This window comes from Schistocerca gregaria, chromosome 1 (genome assembly GCF_023897955.1).
Source record: "Schistocerca gregaria isolate iqSchGreg1 chromosome 1, iqSchGreg1.2, whole genome shotgun sequence".
Lineage (NCBI taxonomy): Eukaryota > Metazoa > Arthropoda > Insecta > Orthoptera > Acrididae > Schistocerca > Schistocerca gregaria.
Window position 1 is genome coordinate 521830728 of NC_064920.1, and position 22886 is coordinate 521853613.

At 41.5% G+C, this 22886-nt stretch overlaps 1 protein-coding gene across 29 annotated transcripts in view; it reads left to right on the top strand.

Moving 5' to 3' along the window:
• LOC126354726 (calcium/calmodulin-dependent protein kinase type II alpha chain) overlaps positions 1–22886 on the top strand; it is a 976610-nt gene that overhangs the window by 905464 nt on the left and 48260 nt on the right. For all 29 annotated transcript variants that reach the window (XM_050004705.1, XM_050004586.1, XM_050004623.1 and 26 more), the window contains one exon: positions 249–324. In XM_050004705.1, the coding sequence (XP_049860662.1) occupies positions 249–324 (76 nt within the window). The remainder of the gene's footprint in view (positions 1–248; positions 325–22886) is intronic.

Below are 22886 nucleotides of genomic sequence, written 5' to 3' on the forward strand. Positions count from 1 at the left end.
GATGGTTGCAGTCTTGATTCTTTGTTTGATGTTGCAACCTTGCTGTCATTTATTTTCTCATTCTGCATTATTGCTTATGATGATCATGATTTTTTTTGTCTTCTGTTAGTGTTTTCTTTCTTGTATGGAGTGCTTCTTTATGTGTATGTGTGTTATGTGGATTCTTTTTTTGTGGCATACTTGTTTCACTAATCAGAATTTCAAACAATAGGATAAAAGTTGTTGACATTATTTTACTTCTTTTGCAGCCCGTAAGCAAGAGATAATCAAAATGACAGAACAGTTGATAGAAGCAATCAGCACAGGTGATTTTGAAGCATACACGTAAGTGTATTTATAAACAATGTTTCAGTGTCAAATGTTAACTATCTTCTTTAAGAGTGTGTCTTTAAACTCATGCAACATGTTTAATGTTAATGGTAGTGCTTAATTTTCTTATACTAGCTTCCTCATTCTCAAAAATCTTTTTGAAGGCACTTGATTAATTTCTCTGTGAACTGTAATTCGCTCACACTGTAACATACATCAAACTACGGAACTGTAATTTACACTCACTGTAACATATATCAAACTTGCCTCCCTTCTGACAGCCGTGTACTGCAAGTTTCTAGAGGAACGGAAGGTTCCAAATGATTGGAAAAGAGCATAGGTAGTCCCAGTTTTCAAGAAGGTCATCGAGCAGATGCGCAAAACTATAGACCTATATCTCTGACATTGATCAGCTGTAGAATTTTAGAACATGTTTTTTGCTCGCGTATCATGTCATTTCTGGAAACCCAGAATCTACTCTGTAGGAATCAACAGGGATTCCAGAAACAGTGATTGTGTGAGACCCAACTCACTTTATTTGTTCATAAGACCCAGAAAATATTAGATACAGGCTCCCAGGTAGATGCCATTTTCCTTGAATTCCAGAAGGCGTTCGATACAGTTCCACACTGTCATCCAGATAAACAAAGTAAGAGCCTACAGAATATCAGACCAGCTGTGTGGCTGGATTGAAGAGTTTTTAGCAGACAGAACACAGCATGTTGTTCTCAATGGAGAGATATCTACAGACGTTAAAGTAACCTATGGCATGCCACAGGGGAGTGTTATGGGACCATTGCTTTTCACAATATATATAAATGAACTAGTAGATAGAGTCGGAAGTTCCATGCGGCTTTTCGTGGATGATGCTGTAGTATACAGAGAAGTTGCAGCATTAGAAAATTGCAGCGAAATGCAGGAAGATCTGCAGCGGATAGGCACTTCGTGCAGGGAGTGGCAACTGACCCTTAACATAGAAAGAAGGATCCTTTATTGTATGATTATATGATAGTAGAACAAACACTAGTAGCAGTTACTTCTGTAAAGTATCTGGGAGTATGCATGCAGAACAATTTAAAGTGGAATGATCATATAAAATTAATTGTTGGTAAGGCAGGTGCCAGGTTGAGATTCATTGGGAGAGTCCTTAGAAAATGTACTCCATCAACAAAGGAGGTGGTTTACAAAACACTCGTAGGACCTATACTTGAGTATTGCTTATCAGTGTGGGATCCATACCTGGTCGGGTTGACAGAGGGGATAGAGAAGATCCAAAGAAGAGTGGCGCATTTTGTCACAGGGTTATTTGGTAAGCGTGATAGCGTTATGGAGATGTTTAGCAAACTCAAGTGGCAGACTCTGCAAGAGAGGCGCTGTGCATCATGGTGTAGTTTGCTGTCCAGATTTCGAGGGTGCGTTTCTGGATGAGGTATCGAATATATTGCTTCCCCCTGCTTATACCTCCCGAGGAGATCACAAATGTAAAATTAGAGAGATTCAAGTGTGCAAGGACGCTTTCCAGCAGTTGTTCTTCCCGCGAACCATACACAACTGGAACAGGAAAGGGAGGTGATGACAGTGGCACATAAAGTGCCCTCCACCACACACCATTGGGTGGCTTGCGAAGTATAAATGTAGATGTAGATGTAGGAACTATGGGACCAAATATTTCCACTTCAGGGAATCCTTATGGATAGTGTAATTTTTGTAATGCATTGGGTTTAATGAGAGCAGCTCAGCTACATTAAATAGGAAGCTGACAAGATATAAAAATAATCTGTTGCATTAGTTCATGGGTGTGTTGTCAGATAATTAGAAAGAAATACAATATTTCAGAAAGACAACTTCACATCATCTTCAGGTGATATCTGATCTGTTATTGTAGTGGCTCGTCAGTGTTTGTAGTGGCTCACTAGAAAAGTGCAGGAACCAAGGGGTGAAGCAATAATTTCACATCCAGTGCCCCCTACCAGAGAAATAGGCCAGAGTCTTTGCAACCACAATGCGATAAAAGTGCAGCTGCAACTTGACTACTGTCAAAAATAATAACTTGCTAGTCAGCAACTTCATAAAAGATATTACTTCAGAAGGGAATGATGTAAAAACATTCAGCATAAAATTCATTTTTGATAATGCAGTTGAGGAGTAGCAGAAAACTTAAAATCAAGCAAAAAGCAGGAGGTTGCAGAGTGGTAGCCAAATTACATTCATGTTGGAGTCATGTTACATGTATGTTGAACTTTGTAACTTTGGATTTAACTGCTACTGAAAGCTACAAATATTATGCAACATGATACATTTCTGTAAACGTACATGTAAGTCCAAGGATGATGTCCGTGTCTTAAAACAATGGACCAGAAATGTAAGATACATTAAAAATCAAAATGAATCAAAATGGATAAATAAAATGGGGTACAGCTTTTGAAGTGTGGAGAAATAGTCATTAAATCAGACAAACTTACAAGAGGGACAGAACTTTGCTAAGTGTGATTATGTCAAATTAGGTGGGACTTAGGTATCAGATGTTTTTTGATCTGAAGAATTTCCATCAAGTAGAACACCTGAGGCTGCTTGGCTGTGACATGCAGTCAGACTTCTTAACTTTTACCTAAATTTATACTTAGCTAATCAAAGTGCAGTTGCTTTGCCCGATTGGTCAGCATAAGACTTATAGCAGTAACAAAATGTAATATTAAATGTACCACCCATGTCTATTAATGGTGTCTTGTGTGTACTACTGAAAATCTATTTCATTGTTCATTAAACAGAAAATTTTATAGTTTCAAAAATTCAAAATAACATTAGTGAAAATTCCTGGATGGAATAATACATAAAATAAAGGAAAGACAACTACTTACCTGTTGCAGACTAATGTGTGGCACATAGAAAGCTGCCACAGAAAACATTATTTATTCTTGCTTTTGAGCACTTGCTTTTTTTCTTCAGCAAAACACACACACACACACACACACACACACACACAGGCATGGTGAGAGTGACTGTTGATTATCAATAGCAACTGCCTGGGCAGATGGAAGTAGGAAGGGAGTAGGGAAGGATGCATGAGGCGAGGAGGAGGTAGCTGGATAGTGTGAAGCCGATGTTTGGACGGGGGACTCATGCACAATGAGATGAAATGAGTTCAGAGGGTAAAGCATATAATAGGTAGAGAAAAGGGGAGGGGATGAGGGAAGGAGAGAGATGAAGCTAGAAGTGAAGAGTGAATCAGAGAGGAAAGAGAGAAAGGGTGATGGATGGAAAAGGGGGTAGAGGGGGAGGAAGGAAGAGCAGATGGACATTCACACACACACACACACACACACACACACACAGAGAGAGAGAGAGAGAGAGAGAGAGAGAGAGAGAGAGAGAACGTGAAAATGCTAGCATGATGGAGGAGGAAGAGCGGTGGGAGGAGGCAGTACATGATCAGGATGTGGAAAGAATGGTGTGGGCAGAAGAGGAAAGGGAAAAGGTAAGCAGAGACAGTCGAAAACAGGTTATTGTCTGTTTAGACCAGGGTGACTGAGAGCACAGGATATGCTATAGAGACATTCCCACCTGTGTAGTTCAGGGAAACTAGTGCTAGAAGGGAGTAACCAAATGACCCGCCTGGTGAAGCAGCTGATGAAGTCATTTGGATACCCTATTCCACACTAGATTCTCTGAACGATGTGGGTTGGAATTGTCTCTTCAGCATATCGTACACTCTCGCAATCCTCCTGGCCTAAACCTATTCTAACCTGTTTCCCACTGTCTTACCTTACCTTTTTCACTCTCTCTTCTGTACACACCACTCCTACCCCTTTCAGATAATGTACTGCCTTCTCCCACCAATCTTCCTTGGCCCACTTCCTCTCTCATGTGGGTATTCTCTCTCTCTCTCTCTCTCTCTCTCTCTCTCTCTCTCTCTCTCTCCCACTCCCTCTCTCCCTTCCCCTTTTCCACCACTTCCCTTTCTCTGTTCCCTCCCTGTCTCCCCCTTCATCTCCTTTTCCCTTATCTCCTTTTCTCCTGTTCCTCCCTCCAAGAAAGTGTTTCTATTCATTGCTAGTGACTGTAATGAGTTTCATTCCCATTAATATTGTTGATGGCAATAGGAGAGAAGAGAGAGGATGAAGCACAGTTGGAACACAAAGCCATCTTCTTCCAAATAATACCAAACAAGCTATTGCTACTTAATGTCCACATCTGAGGGATGAGTCGTTATCAACAGTTTCATATGGCCTTGTTCCACAAGACACTGCAAATAAAGTTGGAATTTAACATCTGGATGTGGCTTCGGTGTGATGCTCACGAACTGTATTCAATCACCCCTCCTTCATTTTCCACCCAAAGAGAGGTGGTGATACTTTCAGCACCAAAGTTTGAAGCCTCCAAATCAAGAGCCACAGCCCTATTTTGTATTAACCCTTCTGTGGGCACAGCATTCATACTTCCATGAGCGGGTGCTTTGCGGCTTTTGCGCCGCTATTAGTTTTACAGTTTTAACCTAAGGAAAGATAATAATCCCATCATTAATAAACAGGTAAAATGCATCAATTTCTTTATCCGTAATTTCAGCACTTGCTTTTGGACCTGGCAAAATTTTTACGATGTTCTTGACCTTGGTTTTATGAGAAGAAGGAAGTGGTTCACGTATCCATATAGTTTCTTTATCTTTTCTTACATAAAATCGTTAATCCTCTGTTTGTTGTCTCCCATCTTCAACCAGGTGATCATCTGTTACCTCTGTTGATTGTTTGGAGTCACTACTGTGGTTTCCTTCTTCAATAACTTCCTCTTCTGACTCAGATGACGTGAATCTGACATTTCTTGTAATTCTCCTTCTGACATTTCTCACAGTACTTTCTCATAGTCTTCAGGACATACAATTAGACGGTGCCTGTCAGATGCCTTCTTTTTCTACAATTCTACACTTTTACGAGATATAATGAAACACATGTTTTTGTAAAAGTAATATATTGTAGCAAATCAATATCCAAGACTGAAAAAAGTAATGAAAATTGCATATGGCAGCTTTGATTCAATTTTAATATTCATTATATGCTAACATAAAAGAGAGATTGCCTTGAGGTGAAAGAAAAATACAACTATAGAAAATACTTGCATCACAAGGTGTGTAGCAGCAAACACACCGCAAATGCAACACTCACCTGAAAGCGTGAATAGCACAGATGTAGTACGTGGTGACATCCGTTGTGAACAACAAATACATATCTGGATGTGGATGCAACTGTAATGCTATCTGTGATACTAACAGAAAACTAATTCTTGTGGCTATCTGCAGCAGGCATGCCCTCCAAAAGGTTAATGAGCTTATCAGCAGAGACCATTCAATATTTTGATCATACTTTTGGCAACTTGTTCTAAGTGTATGAAAGTAGACAAGTATCTGCAAATGTAGATAACTGTGACTGGTTGTAACAATGACAATATTATGAAAGGGATAGACTGATACTCATCATGTAGGGAAGTGTAGGGAAGATGTTGAGTAGCAGACAGGCACACAAAAAAGACTGCTCAAGATGTAAGTTTCCAGGCAAAAGCATGAAAACACAGCTCACACGCATATGACCACTGTCTCTGGCCACTGAGGCCAGACTGGGATTTTCCATTGTTGGGTTGTGGACGATCTCAAGTTAGAATGGTTCACAGAGAAAATATGTGAACATTCTAAGAAACAAGAATGGGACCATAAATTGAGAGGTGCATCCTTCTCCTCACATCATTGCTTTTACACAGGATTTTGTTCCAAGTACAATCTTGCGAAGAGTGCTTTTGTGTTCATTGAATTTGTACTTCAAATTCATTTTAAATGTTGTACATTCTTTAATAGCAGTGTCTCTTTATGTGCACTGTCTTATGTACTATATGTGGATGCTGCCTTGATTAACTTAGTATAGGATTGGTTTGTGGGAGACAATAAAGTACACTTTCATGTAGCAGAATGCAATGGAGTAGAAAAAACTCTTCAAAAGGATGTGTAGGATTTGCAGAAGAGACAGAAAAATCACTAAAAATGAGGCTAGGTTCTGTACCTTTTAGGCATGAAAGAAACTGGGATGTGGGAAAATGTAACATTTAATGAGCATGGAGAGGTAGTTTGCATAGATCATTCAATGTAAAATTGAATAATAAATATGACCGGTTACCTGAAGTAGGAGATGAAGAGTGTTATCAATCAACCAGTAGACAAAATCAGAGTGCAACAGACTGGTAGGAAGGAGATTTCAGCTAGACTGAAAATTAAGTCAGACAGCAAAAGAAAAGTTTTGCTGCCAAGTAGCAGCCATGGGAGGAGCACAGGCCAACAGTTGTTACAGGAACAAGCAAACTCTGTTATGAAAAATTTGAGAGAAGGAAAGATTGCAATAAGCTTTCTAATTGTTGGATGTAAGGTCCACCAGTTATCCAAAACACCATTTTTTCCAAGTTCCCAAACATGTTTCAGCACCACTGTGCCATCATCTACATGTACATCTACTTGATTACTCTGCTATTCACAATAGAGTGCCTGGCAGAGGCTTCAGTGAACCACCTTGAATCTGTCTCTCTACTGTTCCACTCTCGAACGGCATGCGGGAAAAATGAGCACTTAAATTTGTCTATGCGAGCCCTGATTTCTCTTATTTTATCATGATGATCATTTCTCCCTATGTAGGTGGGTGCCAACAAAATGTTTTCGCAATTGGAGGAGAAAACTGGTGATTGAAATTTCATGAGAAGATCCCATCGCAACAAAAAATGCCTTTGTTTTAATGATTGCCACTCCACTTCATGTATCATGTCTGTGACATTATCTCCCCTATTTCACAGTAATTCAAAATGAGTTGCCCTTCTTTGTACATTTTTGATGTCATCTGTCAGTCTCACCTTATACGGATCCCACACTGCACAGCAATAATCCAAACAGGGCGAACAAGCATGGTGTAAGCAGTATCTTTAGTAGACCTGTTGCACCTTCTAAGTGTTCTGCCAATGAATCACAGTCTTTGGTTTGCTCTACCCACAATATTATCTATGTGATCGTTCCAATTTAGGTTATTTGTAATTGTAATCCCTAAATATTTAGTTGAATTTACAGCCTTCAGATTTGTGTGACTTATCGCGTAATCAAAATTTAGCTGATTTCTTTTAGTACTCATGTAAATAACTTCACACTTTTCCTTATTCAGGGTCAACTGCTACTTTTCACGCCATACCAATATCTTATCTAAATCATTTTGCAAGTCATTTTGATCATCTGATGACTTTACAAGACGGTAAATGACAGCATCATCTGCAAAAAATCTAAGACAGCTACTCAGATTAACTCCTCGGTCATTAATATAGATCAGGAACAATAGAGGGCCTATAACACTTCCTTGGGGATCGCGCGGATATTACTTCTGTTTTACTCAATGACTTTCCGTCTATTACTAAGAACTGTGACCTTTCTGACAAGAAATCACAAATCCAGTCACACAACTGAGGCGATACTCCGCAGGCATGCAGTTTGGTTAGAAGACACTTGTGAGGAATGGTGTCAAAAGCCTTCTGGAAATCTAAAAATATGAAATCATTTTGACATCCCCTGTCAATAGCACTTATTACTTCATGAGTAAAAAGAAATAGTTGTGTTTCACAAAAACGATATTTTCTGAAACTATGCTGCCTATGTGTCAATAAATCGTTTCCTTTGTGATACTTCGTAATGTTCGAATACAGTATATGTTCCAAAACCCTACTGCAAATTGATGTTAGTGGTATGGGCCTGTAATTCAGTGGATTACTCATACTTCCCATCAGTGGATTTCCGTTTTATTTAATCTCTAATATGAACATTTCTACTAAATGATTACAAAATTATATGGATATTTAGTTCAAACAATAATTTGTTTCTTTTTGTTAATACATTTACACTTGTTGTGCATGATTTTTAAGGACCACTTGTGTATTATTTATTACAGATAGCTTGTCACCTGCAAGCAAACAATGTTGATGAGAAATTTTGTTCGGAGTTAACCTTTCATCCAAATGTAATTTAGTTTGTCACGAAAACTAAATTTGCACATAATTTTGTAATCATTTAATAAAAATGTTCACATTACAGATAAATAAAATGGAAATCCACTGATGCGTGGTGCTGAAACAAGTTTGGGAACTTGGAAAAAACGGTGTTTTGCATAACTAGCAGACCTTACATCCTACAGTTTTAACTGCAAACATGGTAAACACAAAGAGTTGCAAATCCAAATGATGAATAAACTTTCTAGTTTACTCAGCTTTGTGCGTAGAGTTGGCTCCAGTTCTTCTTGTCTAAGAGTCTGATTTAAGAAGCTAAAACTCTTGCATTTTAGGCCTTCATGGCTGAATTGATCTAAATATATTTTAAGATTGTTGTTGCAGAATTTTTGTTGTTACAGTAACATATTTGGTCACATTTTAGTATATCATCAAGTCTTTTGAATTTTCACTTAAAGCTGAAATTACATTGTTCACCCAAAATACAAAACATGTCGAGTTTTGTGCCTATGAGCTTTGATTTGCAGACAGCATTGGTTTTCTTTTATCATTTGAAGAAAATGCTGCAGAATCACACTGAATGCTTGTCAAAGCTTTTGGCAATAATGTTCTTGGGAAAACACAGTGTTTGGAGTGGTTCAAAAAATTCAAAAGTGGTGATTTTGATGTGAGAAATGATGAGTGTGGGAAACCACCAAAAAAGTTCGAAGACAACAAATTTCAGGCTTCATTGGATGAAGATGATACCAAACTCAACAAGAACTTATGGGACAGTTGAATATGATGCAAAAAGCCATATCTCTTCAGTTGAAAGGTATGGGAAAGGTGCAGAAAGTGGGAAAATGAACTGAATGAAAGACAACAAGCAAATCAAAAAACCACTTGTGAAATGCTGCTCACCAGATACAAAAGAAAGTCATTGTTCCATCGAATAGTGACAAGTGATAAAAAATGGATATATTTTGAGAATCCTAAGCATCATAAATCATGGGTGAATCCAGGCAAACCACTGACGTCCATTGCAAGACCATATTGCTTTGGAAAGAAAACAATGCTCTGTGTTTGATGGGATCAGGAGGGTGTCATCTATTATGAGCTGCTATAACCTGGTGAAAGTGTTAACACTGTTTGCTACCAACAGCAAATGATCGATTTAACTTGAGCTTTATGTGAAAACAACCGGAATATGGAAAAAGGCAACACAAAGTCATATTGCTGCATGATGACGCCCCATCGCACACAGCTTTATGGGAACAGGATACGAATAGTGGTATACAGAATAAACTGTCCATGGCAGCTCAGATGAGCGACATGAGTCCCCAAAGATTAATGTTGTCTATGGTCAATATGATCTATTGATGCCACACAGCCCCCCCCCCCCCCCCCCCCCTCTCCCCCACCCTCGTAGTATGGAGTATCACCGCATGTGAGCCTTGAGCGAACACCATGTGGGCATCTTCGCTGTTGGTGGTCGTACGAGCTGGTAGATCCACGGATGGGACCTCCACCCTGACCGGGGCAGGGTGTGGAGGCGGAGTGAACGGAGACAGGTCCACCTCAAAGTTGTTGAGCCAGCAAGAATGGATGATGCCTGAGAGCAAGTGGATTGAACGGTGGATGGCGGGGTGTAGGTGTGGCAAGCCCAGATGCTAATCGAACCATCCGGCGAGATGAAGGCACGAATTGTCATTGGCTCGCACTCACGGAGGAGGGTGAGGCTAAGCACAACACTGACATTTAACTGGTGATTGGGTGCAGGGCCGCAGTGTCTGTGAGAAGAATGAGAACTCGGTCATCGAGAGTGATGATTGAAATGACGTCCAAGAGGTGTGGGGGTACATTGCAGATCAGGGTGACTATGAGAGAGGGTGTCTCCATAGTCGATGAGTTAGCAGCGAAACCCACACACGGGGTGGAGGGTGACATGTCTGAGAACCCTGCGAAAGGCGACTTGGAGGTATCAAGTGAACAAAACGGCGTGGAGGCCTGAGGAGAAACATTGGCGGACTTCACGGCAGGTGGGAGACTGGTGGGAGAGTCGCTAGGAGAATCAGACTGAGCCAGCAGATGGACATCAGGGTCCATGAAAGCTAGTTGTGTCTTTGTTACAAAACAGTTTGCGGACTGTCTTTGACGATAATGTCGAAAGATGTATCACCCCGCCGGAGGACTTTAAAGGGGCCAAGATAAGGTGGTTGCAGAGGTTGTCAGACAGAATTGTCTCCCAGCATTACATGGTAGCAAGTGTTGAGAGCAGTTGGCATGTAAGTGTCCGGCGGGGAGTGGCTGTTGGGTGGGTGCAGGCATGTATGTTTGAAGTGGGTGCACATACAACATACGAAATCCGGGTGGGGGGGACTCTTCAGGGACTTCAGGCTGAATGAGTTTCCCTGGTGGTTTAGGGTTCTCCCTGAAAACGAATACTGAGTTAGTTCATTGTCAGTTGGGCTTGAAAGTTGAATGGAGGCCGAGCAGTACCCCTCGAAATGCTTTGGACCAGAGGCAGTCATGGTACCTGAGTGCCATTTTTAGAGTGCGGTGCCACTGTTCCACTAATGCGTTGCTTTGTGGGTGGTAGGCTGTGGTGTGAATTTTCTTTATGCTGCAGACATTACATAAAATGGTGAACAGGGAAGACTCAAACTGCCGACCCTGGTCGGTGGTGAAGGTGGTTGGACAACCGAACCTAGCAATCCATATGGAGATAAAACCCTTGGCCACAGTCTTGGTAGTGATGCTAGGTGAGGGGACTGCCTCTACCCAGTGGAGTGTGCAGTCAATTGTGGATAGAATGTATCTGTGGCCCACCAGCGGTGAAAGAGAACCGATAAGATCAATATGTACATGACGAAATTATCCTGGAATGTCGAACTTGCCCAGTGGTGGGGTGGTCGATTTTGTTGCATTGGCAGGGCACACAGCTGTGTACCCAGGTCTGACAGTCCTATTTTACATTTTTCCAAATGAAACATTCGGAGACGAGCCGTGTAGTGAGGTGGATGCCAGGGTGAGTGAGGTTCTGCAGAGCAGTGAAGGCCTGCCAGCAAAGCGGGAGGTGGGAGTAACTGGCATAAGGTACTAGTAGAAGAGTCACACCACACCTCATCCACAATGCTGGGAAATTTAGCTGTACTAAACTCAAAGGATGTTTGAGGGTCTGTGAGGAGAGCTTGAGATTGCTCGTCCGGGGCTTGTATGGTGGCCAGGTTGAATAAGTCATTGGTGTGTGAAATAGTATTGATCCACGAAAAGAAATCTGTGGTGATGTTGTCCATGCCTTTGATGTAGTGAATGTCAGTTGTGAATTGGGAGACTAGATCAAAGTGACAGAAACGCTGATGGGGTGGGTCCTCGGAGGGGGGGGGTTGCAGAAAGCAGCTGCGAGTGGTTTGTGATCCATGAGGATGAAGAACGAGTCACCCTCCACATCAGGGTGGAAGTGTTTTATGGCCTCATAGACCATGCATCTATCGAAAGCAGAGTATTTCTTCTGAGCTGTTGATAGTTTTTTAGAGAAGAAATGAAGAGGGGAAACTGTGTCTGCCTTATGTTGCTGTAGTACTGCTTTCACTGTGATGTCACTGGCGGCCGTAGTGATGAACAACTTGGCCAAAGGTTGGGTTGGGCGAGTGTCACAGCATGAGCTAAAGAAGTCTTTATTGCATTGAAAGCCTCCAGCATAGGTGCAGTCCAGTGAATGGGTTTGAGTCCTATAGTCTGTTTACCTGACAGTGAGTCTGTCAGTGGGGCCTTCACAGTGGCAGCAGAAGGCAGGTGATGACGGTAGTAATTAATTGTGCCCAGGAAATATCAGAGTTCCTTGTAAGTAGCTGGGGGCAGCAGTGAAGTGATGGCATGCACGCAAGATTTGGGAGGCTATATTCTGTCGGTGGAGACGGTGTAACCCAAGAAAGTGTAGGAAGGCTGACGTAACTGGAATTTTTCTTTGTTGACCTCGACACCGTTGGAGTTCAAGGTCTGGAGGACCATGGATAAATGACTTTCATGTTCCTCAGCTGACTTGCTGAAAATGCGTATGTCATCCAGATATGTGAAGCAAAACTTGAATTGTCGTAAGATGGAGTCAATGAAATGCTGCCACATTTGCGCCACGTTTTTTAGGCCAAATGACATGAAGTTGTATTGGAACAAACCAAGTGGCATGATAATAGCTGTTTTAGGGATGTCATCTGGCGGTACGGGAATTTGGTGGTAGGCATGTTTACAGTCAATAACATTAAGACTGTAGTGCGAGATAACATATAAGTGAAATCATTTATGTTAGGCACAGAGTAATTATCCATAACAGTATGAGCGTTTAAAAATCCGTAGTTGCCGCATATTTGGATAGAACCATCTTGTTTGAGGATGAGGTGGATCGGTGAAGACCAGTTGCTCTCTGACAGTTGCAGGATAATTGCCTCCAAAAGTTCGTTAATTTGCTGCCAGGCTGCGCACAACTTAATAGAGTTGAGGCGTCTAATCTTCTGCCTAATAGGAGGGCCGGCAGTGGTAACTATCTTGTGTGTCATTCCGTCAGTGATGGAAGAAACTGAGAACTGCACACAAGACTGATCAATGTCCTGACGCAAAGTTTTTGGACGGGTAGGGTACGACAAGGCATTGCCATTAGTGCGAGTGGGAAAAGGCAGCATGAAAGTCACATGTCTAGTACGTGAACACGGCATGCACCTGTTTGAAGAGGGCAGTTGCAGGCGGAGTGCAGAGAGGGTTGGCATGTGCGGCGACTTTCTGCTGTGAACCTTGCAGTTGGTACCTAGCGCGGGCGAGAGTGGCGTTGGTGTCGCTCGTGGAACAGCAGTGGCTGCTGTGTCGTGTGGCTGGCATGCGAGAGAGGGGGAAAGTTTATCAACACGTAGGGTAGCTGCCCGCATGGTGGGTATGGTCATATCACGCACGTAACTGTTTTTAAAAGCACTGTCTGACACATATGGCAGAGAACGTGGTGAGCACATTGGGGATGCGGAGTCTACCAGAAGTGAATCGTCACACACAATTAATATTTTTGGACTAACCCGATGAGTGTCCGAGTTAGTGTCTGCTGGAGAAACATGATTAGGTAGTGGTACTGTGGACTGGAGTTTCAGCAGCTAGGTACAAGGCTGGCACAGTAAGTGTAGGTGTATTACTAGCAAAAACGTCCGTACCAATAGCAGGTTGCATTGTTCTTGATGTGTCTTGACAACACGACGTGGCTGGCACGGTCAGCACCATGGGAATGAGCATTTGTGCAATACATGTAGGGGTCCTGTAAACTGGACCATAGGTTACAGGTACTGATTTGAATTTTTCAACCTCAGAAATAATGCAGAAGGCCAGCGTGGCAGACACAGGTAGAACTGTGAGAGAGGCGAGCTGCTGATTGGTCAGAACCGGGGCCCCCTGCAAATGCAGGAGGGGGGGTGGGGGAGGAGGGGGGGCAATGTGTTGGTAACTCATGTGACAAAAGTATGAGTTCTCCGTGCACATTGAAAACATGCCCCATGGGGTCTGACTGTAAATTAAACTTGTGGAAGATCACTGCGGTATGGTAAGATGCTCCTGTAAGGTGAAATGCTAAAAAATGTACAGAACCCACGTGGTTGAAAAGTTGAGCAACAGGTCTGGGGGCTGAGCAAGGAGAATTTTGTGCACGAAAATGTCCATCACTAGTCTGCAAATGAGGCTAAACTGGAACAGGTCATGATTGATGGCGGCATTGCACATGGCACAACAGTAATGGTTGTTGCAGCCCATTGAGAGTCAAAGTATGTGTGTGAATGTAGATCACTTTGAACATTATACGATCTATCAGTATGTACAAAATTCTAAATATTATCTACTTCACACTTCACATGTTGGTGAGTACAGTCTGGTGACATGAAACCCGAGTCCATTGTAGAACAACAAAGTTTGAGGTTAACATGGTTGGAGATCGCAAATCAGTAAGGAGTAATGGAGAGCCAGCAGTTGGTGAAGGATTGAAGGGGCCCAGCAGTCGTAGTTGGGCTTCTAAATCTTTGACTGCTTGGGTGAGGTGGGCGTGGCGGCGTGCGCATAGCCTGTTGATTTACAACACCTGGCACGGAAGTCGTGGAAGATGTAGAAACTTCGGGGTCACCAATATGGAAACAGGATACAAATAGCAGTATACGGAATAAACTGTCCCCACTAATATCTGCTCATACATATATTTTGACAATTATCATACACATGCACACAGTATAAGAATAGACTGAATTAACATGGCAGTTTGGATGAGTGACCTGAGTCCCCAAAGATTAATGTTGTCTATGGTCGATATGACCTATCGATGCCACAGTTTGGATGAGTGACCTGAGTCCCCAAAGATTAATGTTGTCTATGGTCGATATGACCTATTGATGCCACAGCTTCAAAAGTAGAACTGTTTTTTGGTGTGTCATTCATAACCTGCTGGAAGGTTGGAGAAATGTGTCAATAGCAATGGAGATTATTTTGAATTAAATTTGTTTATCAGTTTCAAACAATAGACATGTAATTATTGCAACCAAATTCTGGTTTCATAATTCTACACCTGGTAAGTGCGATAGTCCACTGGGTCAAAAAAAATTCAACTCATTCAGGTCTCCTCTTCCATAGTGGTATTTCTACCAATGTGTCAGTTCTTGCTGAGCACCTTGTGACCCTCTTTACAGCAATGTTGGTGTCTTCTTCTTATCTGGCTACATTTTGAATTCATAAAACACAGGTTGAGGACATCCCCCTATGTTTTACTCCTCATAACCCTGAATTATATAATGAACCTATGACTGACTGTGAACTGCTTAAATGCCATAGCTTGTCTCACCATACAGTCCCTGGCCCTGATTTGATTCATAACGAGGTGATGCATCTTCTTAGTGTGACTTGCAAAAGCCAGCTACTCAGAAATCTTCAACCATATTAGGTTAGAAGGTGTTTTCCCTTTGCAATAGAGATAGTGTGTCATCATCTAAATCCTTAGGCCAGGCAAAAACCTAATGTCCATTGACAGCTACCAACTAGTTACCTTCACCAACATGCTCTAAAAAGAACTTGAAAGGGTGGTAGCCCAATGATTATGCTGGATTCTCATATTGTGGGATCTTTTGTGCACCTATCAGTGTAGTTTCTGGGAGAGGCAAACCACAACTGACAGTCTGGTTAGATTTGACACACCAATCGGACAAACTTTTTTCTAAGTGTCAATATCTCAATGCAACCTATTTTTACCTCCATAACATTTTCAAACTTGAATAAATATGATCATATTTTACTTACCCTCCATGACTAGAGCTTCAAATCTCCCTAACACTTTTTTTCTTTCTTTAATCAGTCTTTGTCTCACTCGTTATTTTGGGTTGGAGTTGGTACACTCAGCTCCCCAAGTGTCCAAGAGATCGGCATCCCTTAGAGCACCAAGCTAAGAGTTTCAGGCTGCCTTATCACCATCAGTGAACTGGGGACTCCATTGGACCAGTGGTCATCCCTGAACTGTATGTTGATGAAGTTTGCATTTGTTATAGCTTCCAATCTGAAACCTTAGGCAAGCACCAGCTCCAAGGCTCCTGCTGTTGGGTCCCTTTCCCATGGCTTGCAATTTTGTCCCATGGAAATATGGATTAAATATTTCTTTCATTGTACCACATTTAATACTCAGAGCTTCACTTGGATATCCAGAAGTTAGACATTAAGCACAGTCACAATTTCTGGGACTCCTCTTTGATAAATAGCTGGCATTGTTGTCTTTTATTCATAAACTTCAGAATAGCTGCATGCAAAAGCTTAATGCTCCCTTGCTTGCACTTCTCCTCTACTTGATGTGTACCAGGCCCTGACTGTATTGTGGTTGCCAAGTTACAGCAAGCTCAGAGTCATCTTCATTTTTTAAATTACTGAACATTGCACATCATAATGATGTATGGCTTGTCACCATTGGCTTCTGTGTTAGTCTTGCAATCAGATTCCTTGCCAAAGCAGAGATCTTACCTTTATAGTTTTGAAAATACTAAGTCACTTACACAGTCACCACAGGACAATTTCCTAACCATCTTTTTTCATATGTGGTGTGAATGTCCCTGAAACTCATCTTCTGGTTGTTTCCCAGTTGGAATATGTCTCAAGTTCCTGTGCTGGGACCTCCACTTACCCCCTTAAAATTTGCTCGCCACATATTCCCCTGCAATACTCTTCGGTTAGTAGCCAGACCACAAAGTAGGAGCAAATTATTTGCAGGATTTAAAGCTTCACTCACCCCCACAACCTCAAGTATCTGTTCCTTTGAGTTCTTTTGGAGTATCAAGGTGCTACCATTATTTATACTGAGGCTCTAAACCGTGATTAGGATGGGATATGCTTTTACATCTTCCAACATTCAGAAACACCATTGTTTCTGGAAACAAGTAAGTTTTTTAAAAATCTTCTTCTCTCTGACCTCCCAATACTATTTGCACAGTTGTCTTTCTGTGGGCGCAAAGTAACATTAGTACTCTGGGTAATGAACTGCATGATCATTTGGTTCAAGAAGAGTTTACTCGCCCTCTTCAATGGCTTCTGGTGTGGATTTGTGGGTGCTGGTAAGGCCTCTACTCCTTCATAGCATCTGGTGGGCTAATATCCCTCATCCCTTCTAATAAACAGCATGCTATCAAGGAGACTGTAGCTGTATAGCTCACCTCTTTCTGTGCTGCCCAAAAGGAAACCACTATTCTATGTCACCAATGTATTGGTCATACCAAATTAATCCATTGTTTTATGCAATGAGCCATCCCCATATTGTACTTGCGGAGCCGTACAGACTGTAGCTTGCATCCAGGTGGAGTGCCCCTGTCCTAGTGTCTCTCCACACCAAGTATACTCTTCCAGATTCATTCTGTCTAAAGTTGGTCAAAGACATATGGACAGTTGAATTGGTTCTTCCTTTCCACCAACAAAGTTATTTTCTTCTCAGATATAATGTTTTAAACTGCTTTCAAGGTGGGTTGGGGTGATTGGAGTTGCAATACCTATTGCTGTCTTCCAGGCCTGGTGTGACCTTAGCGCCTCCCCATCCACCAGCTATCCTGGTCACCCCTCTTTTACTCTGTTTTTTAATTACTTTGATATGCAGTTGGTCCTTTTTCTGCCACACCCTTCCTGTACTTTTTAGCAGAACTCCTTCATATAGCAATTTGATAAATACTAGACCCAAATGAATTCTTATCTTTGATGGCAGCCACTGAAAGAAAAAAGCAATTGAACAGATTTTTAATGTTTTGTGTGAGAGAGTTGGTTCTGTTCCCATCTTTAACACTTCGGCATAACCCATTAGTGTGGGAGATGAGGGTTGCCTTCCATTGCATGCTGAGCTCCTAGGGGTTCTCGGCTGTTATTGATTCACCTACCTTCTTTAACTGTTGTCAATCCTACTGACATCATTGTAGTTTTAGCGTTTTCATGTTTAGTCTTACAGATTTCCTCTCCTCCCAGCTAGAAGGGATTGTCTATCCCTTTACTGTCTTACCCCTGTTTCAGGTCAGAGGGGTACAACTCATCACAGATGAACGCTGAGAGGGTCTTTGTCTGCTCTCTGGCCTCCAGAATTGCCCAATCCATATACTCTTATCTCTCATACAGTTATTTCTGAGTTTTGTATCAATATTCATCTACATCTATACTTTGCAAGCCACCTAGAAGAGTGTGGCAAAGGGTACTATGTGTACCAGTGTCACGCCCCCATTTCCGATTCCAGTTTGTGGGATGAACAACCCCCAGTAATCCTCCATGTGAGCTCAAGTCTCTCTCTGATTTTATCATAATGGTCTTTTTGGGAGATATATGTAGGAGGAAGTAATATATTTATTGACTGTTTTAGGAACAGACAATATCGGACTTTAACAATAAAACTCACTGTGATGCAGACTGCCTCTCTTACAATGTCTGCCACTGGACTTGGTCAATCATCTCCATGATGCTTTCATACTCACTAAATGAACTTGTAATATTTCTCCAGTGCCTCAATTTTTCCAGTCCTATATACTATCACAGTTTGATCAAACTTTTAGCTAATGTCACTAACTAAAGATAGATGGACTAGCTGTGAATGACAGACTGATGACCTTGTTGTTTAGTGCCTTAACTCCCAATTGACAAATCAATTTTCGTGCACAATTTTGTCTTTTCCACACAGCTGTAGATGTATTTATTCATGCTATCTGCTCATCCCCTGAATGCCATGGGCACATATGAACAAGGTTCCACTCCGGTACATGTGTTCTTTGGATATTGTAACATTTCTCCCAGTAGCTCTTCAAAGTTCTTGTTATTCAGTTGGTATTTATGGGCATTTATTGTGGGGTATCCAGTTGACATTTTGAGCTTGTCTTGTATGTTTCTGGTCATTCTTCATTGTAGACATTAGTATATTATCTTTGTTGTAATGTTTTTATTACTGTGGAGAATGCTTCACTTCAGTGACAACTGTGTCTGTGCTGGAAAAGTACATGCTTTCAAAATTACTAATGTTGCTTGCAGTTAATTGTATCCATGTTAAAATCTTTTCACTGACCAAATCTTATTATAGCAGAAAAGATGTTATCTTTAGACAATGGATGCCTTTCAAATGAAGCAGAATTTTATACCATTACCCAGCATTCAAGGCCATATTTGTTTTTCTGCATACACAGAAAAGAAACCACTTCATATGGCACTGTTTGTAGGAATGAGTGCAATATATTGAAAATTGAATAAGAAAAGAAAAAAAAACCAAGAAGGTATCTAGTCTGTATCAGCTAATAGTTGCTCAAGAATCAAGCTAGATGACATGAAGTGGTGGTGGTGGTAGTGGTGGTGATACTTCTGTATGGGTTGGGAACATGACAATCATGTCCTTAGCTCCCACACTAAAATCTTTTATAATGTGAATGTGCTTGTAAGTAGTAAAGCAATAAAAATCCAGCAAGAGTTGTTATATAATAATGGCCTAAAATATATGTGTTACCCCCCACATTGTTGTTGTTGTTGTTGTTTGCTGTTGTTGTTGTAATCTTCAGCCTGAAAACTACTATGATGCCAAGTCTCTATACATATTTATTGTGTTCAAGCCTCATTATCTCTGCAAAACTACTGCAACACATGTCATTCGAACCTGCTTGCTGTAGCGGACTTTGGTCTCCCACTACAGTTTATGTTGCAACACATCCCTCCTTTACCAAATTGACATTCCGTAATGTTACAAATGTAGGTTTCCCTTTCTGCAGTCTATCCTCCAAGACAGCTCACAGGATAAACACTGCCTTATGTGTTCCCACTTTTTTTCAGAAGTCAGAATGATCCTGCCCAAGGTCTGTTTCTACCAGTTTTCCATTCTTCTGTAACTAATCTATGACTGTATTTTGCAACCATGACTTATTGAACTGATGATTCTGTAATATCTATGTCTGTGTAGATACTCCACAATGACCATGTGGTTCACAGCAGAGGGTACTGTTCCTGTACCACTCTGAAAAGGAATGAGGGAAAAATATCTGTCTATATGCCTCCATTTGCCTCCTATTTTCTCTTGTCTTGTCTTTACGGTCCTTAAGTGACTTTTATATTGGCGACAGTAGAAGTGTTCTGCAAGCACCTCCAATGTAAATATAATATGGTACATCACTGTTGGCCATTTGATGGATGTTGAAACTGTAAAATGATAAGTAACACTTGTAATAAATATCATTAGCATTGATATTTGGCAAGGGTAGGTTTCTTTGATAGTTCATGCATTCATGCAAATTACTTCTTTTTCTGCCATCTTTTTTTACTTTCTTGACTCACTTTCTGCTTTCTTGGGTGAAATATAGCTTGTGAACCTGGTCTTCCTTACTGAGTACATTAATTTTATTTGTAATTTGTAACTGTTCTTTTTCAGAGATATTTTGTGTAAGAATTGGATTCAAATTTTTTAATTCTGCTTGAAATTTGCCTTACATTCAGCAGGAATGGTACATAGGTACCCAAATGGTAGGATGAATTTTCTGTTAAATGTTTTATGATATGTCTTATATGTAACAGGAAGTTCAGGGTACTTTTCTTTGTATAACACATGGCATTACTTTTATTGATAGTTCTTATGGAAGGTAAATTCTGTCTTTCTTTCCCTTACCTTAGTGACTCTTTCTTCTCTAAAATGCACCTATGTGGTTATACAAGCGAGGCCAGTTAGCATATGCATCTCTTTTATCTCTGGGAGATACTTCATTATCTTTCATATTCAATTGTATAGTCTGTAGTCTGCACTTTTTCTCTCTTTGGCTGACTGATAAACAGATAACTTCTCACTTACATCTTGCAATGATCCACAAATTTTAAACTTTGTAAAAGGACTGCACTATTCTCACACTTCAAACTAAACACTGTTACTATAAGGAAACAATACAGAGTAAAAATCTAAGATGATCACATTTGCAGTTGCAATCCAACTGATCTAAAAGTGGCAGCAAATCTTGAACTGGCCCACCTCTTTCCATAAGAAGACCAACTTTGAAAGTTCTTTCCATTAACTGGATGCATTTCAGCCAGCTGGCTGTGTTTGAACGCTGCGGCAGTATCCAAGGATGAGTGGACCATGTCACACGAGTGATCCATCTTGCCACTGGTCTCTCGATCCCACAGTCCTCAGGTTATCTTAGGAGGCAACCAGTACCTTGGTGGACAGATGAGTTCTGTTCTGCAATCTGGGAAAGACGTATGGCTCTTCAACATTTTAAATACTGACTGACAGAAGACAACCTTAGGGTCTTGTGAGTCACGAGGGCCAAGGCTCAATGCGTCATTAGGGAGAGTAAGAAAAGGTCATTGAAAGTGTTCCTGGACTCCATCAGTTGTTCCACTTCTTCTATAAAAGTATGGGAAGCCATCTGGAGGATTCCCAGTAAATGCAGTTGTTTACTGATAGCAGCAGTGCTGAAACAGGGGTCCTTGTAAACAACACCCAGGGACATTGCTCTGATGCTGGCTGAACATTTTGCACAAACTACAGCCAATGCAAGCCAGGATCTGGCATTTGGTCGCTATCGTGCAACTCTAGAGAGGGAAAAGTTGGACTTCAGCTCCAACAGTTCTGAGGCCTACAACTCCCCTTTCTCCATGTGCGAGCTCGAATCAGCACTGACTGAGATCTGTGACACTGCAACTGGTCATGACTAAATCCAGCACTGCATGCTTTGTCATTTGCCAGTGGCATCAAAGGAATTCTGATCCCTCTCCTCAAATCAGGAAAGAACTGCACATGTCCCAGTAGTTACTAGAGTATCACCTTAACAAGCTGTGTAGGAAAGACCCAGGAGTGAATGGTTAACCATAGTCTGGTCTGGTTGTTAGAGACGAGGCAACTCCTTAGCTGTTCTCAGTGTGGATTCCGAAGATTTCTGTCCACTGTCAACAATCTGACCCTCCTAGAGGTGGTTATTCAGCAGGTTTTCCTCTATTGGGGTATTCTTTGATATAAGTAAGGCATATGATACTACTTGGAGACACTATATTCTTGCACAACTGCTTCAGTGAGGCTTTCATGGCCACCTCCTCATCTTCATATGGCCTTTCCTGTTCCAGGGGTTTTTTAGGACCTGAATTGGTGACACGTTATCTGATCGAGTCGAGTAGGAGAATGGTGTTCCTCAGGGCAGTATTTTAAGTGTTACCCTCTTTGCCATAGCCATCAACAGTATCATGCCTATGGTGAGGAGTCCTGTACAGTACTTCTTATTTGTAGACAATTTTGCTGTTTTCTGTTCCTCCTCCAGTGTTTCAACATCGAGCCGTCAGTTGAAACTTACAGTGCAGAGGTAGGTTATGGGAGTGCGTTGCAAAGACTGGTTTCCTGTTTTCTGCAGAGAAATGTATGTGTGTGTTCATTTTAATCATTCTCATTGTCTTTTTAATTTGCCTGCCTTGATTATGGGGGACACCATCCAACATTTTAAAGGCGCAGTGCAGTTTATGCACCTCATTTTTGACTCCCAATTTTCATGGTTACCACACCTGCGAGACCTGAAAGCCAACACCCTGAAAGCACTGAACATCATAAAGTGCCTTAGCCACAGGTCTTGGGGAGCAAACAGGGCACATCTCCTTCAGTTTTATCAGGCTTATGTGCGTTCACGGCTAGGCTATGGTTGCACGGTGTATAGGTCAGCGAGGCCCTCTTACTCATGGTTCATTGTCCATCATGAGGGGATTCAGCTGGCCAAGGGTGCTTATCAGACCAGTCCCATACATAGCATCCGTGCTGAGGCAGGGAAGCTGCCATTTACCATCTGATGCCAGCTCCTCATGGTATGTCAGGCATGTAAGCTCCTTGCAGCTGCAACTTCACGTGCACACCATACTGTCCACTCCTCCACCTCTGGAATACCTTTTCTCCAACCATCCACAAGCTAGGATGCCATTTGGGATCCGCGTGCAGTGTGTGATGTAGTCACTCAATGTGGAGCCAGTATGACCCCAAATCCATGGTTTTAACCATCTGCCACCCTGTGTTCTGGAGAGAACCAAGTGATTTTAGATTTGGTGTAGTACAGGAGAGATAGCAGTCCTGATTCCGTTTTTAA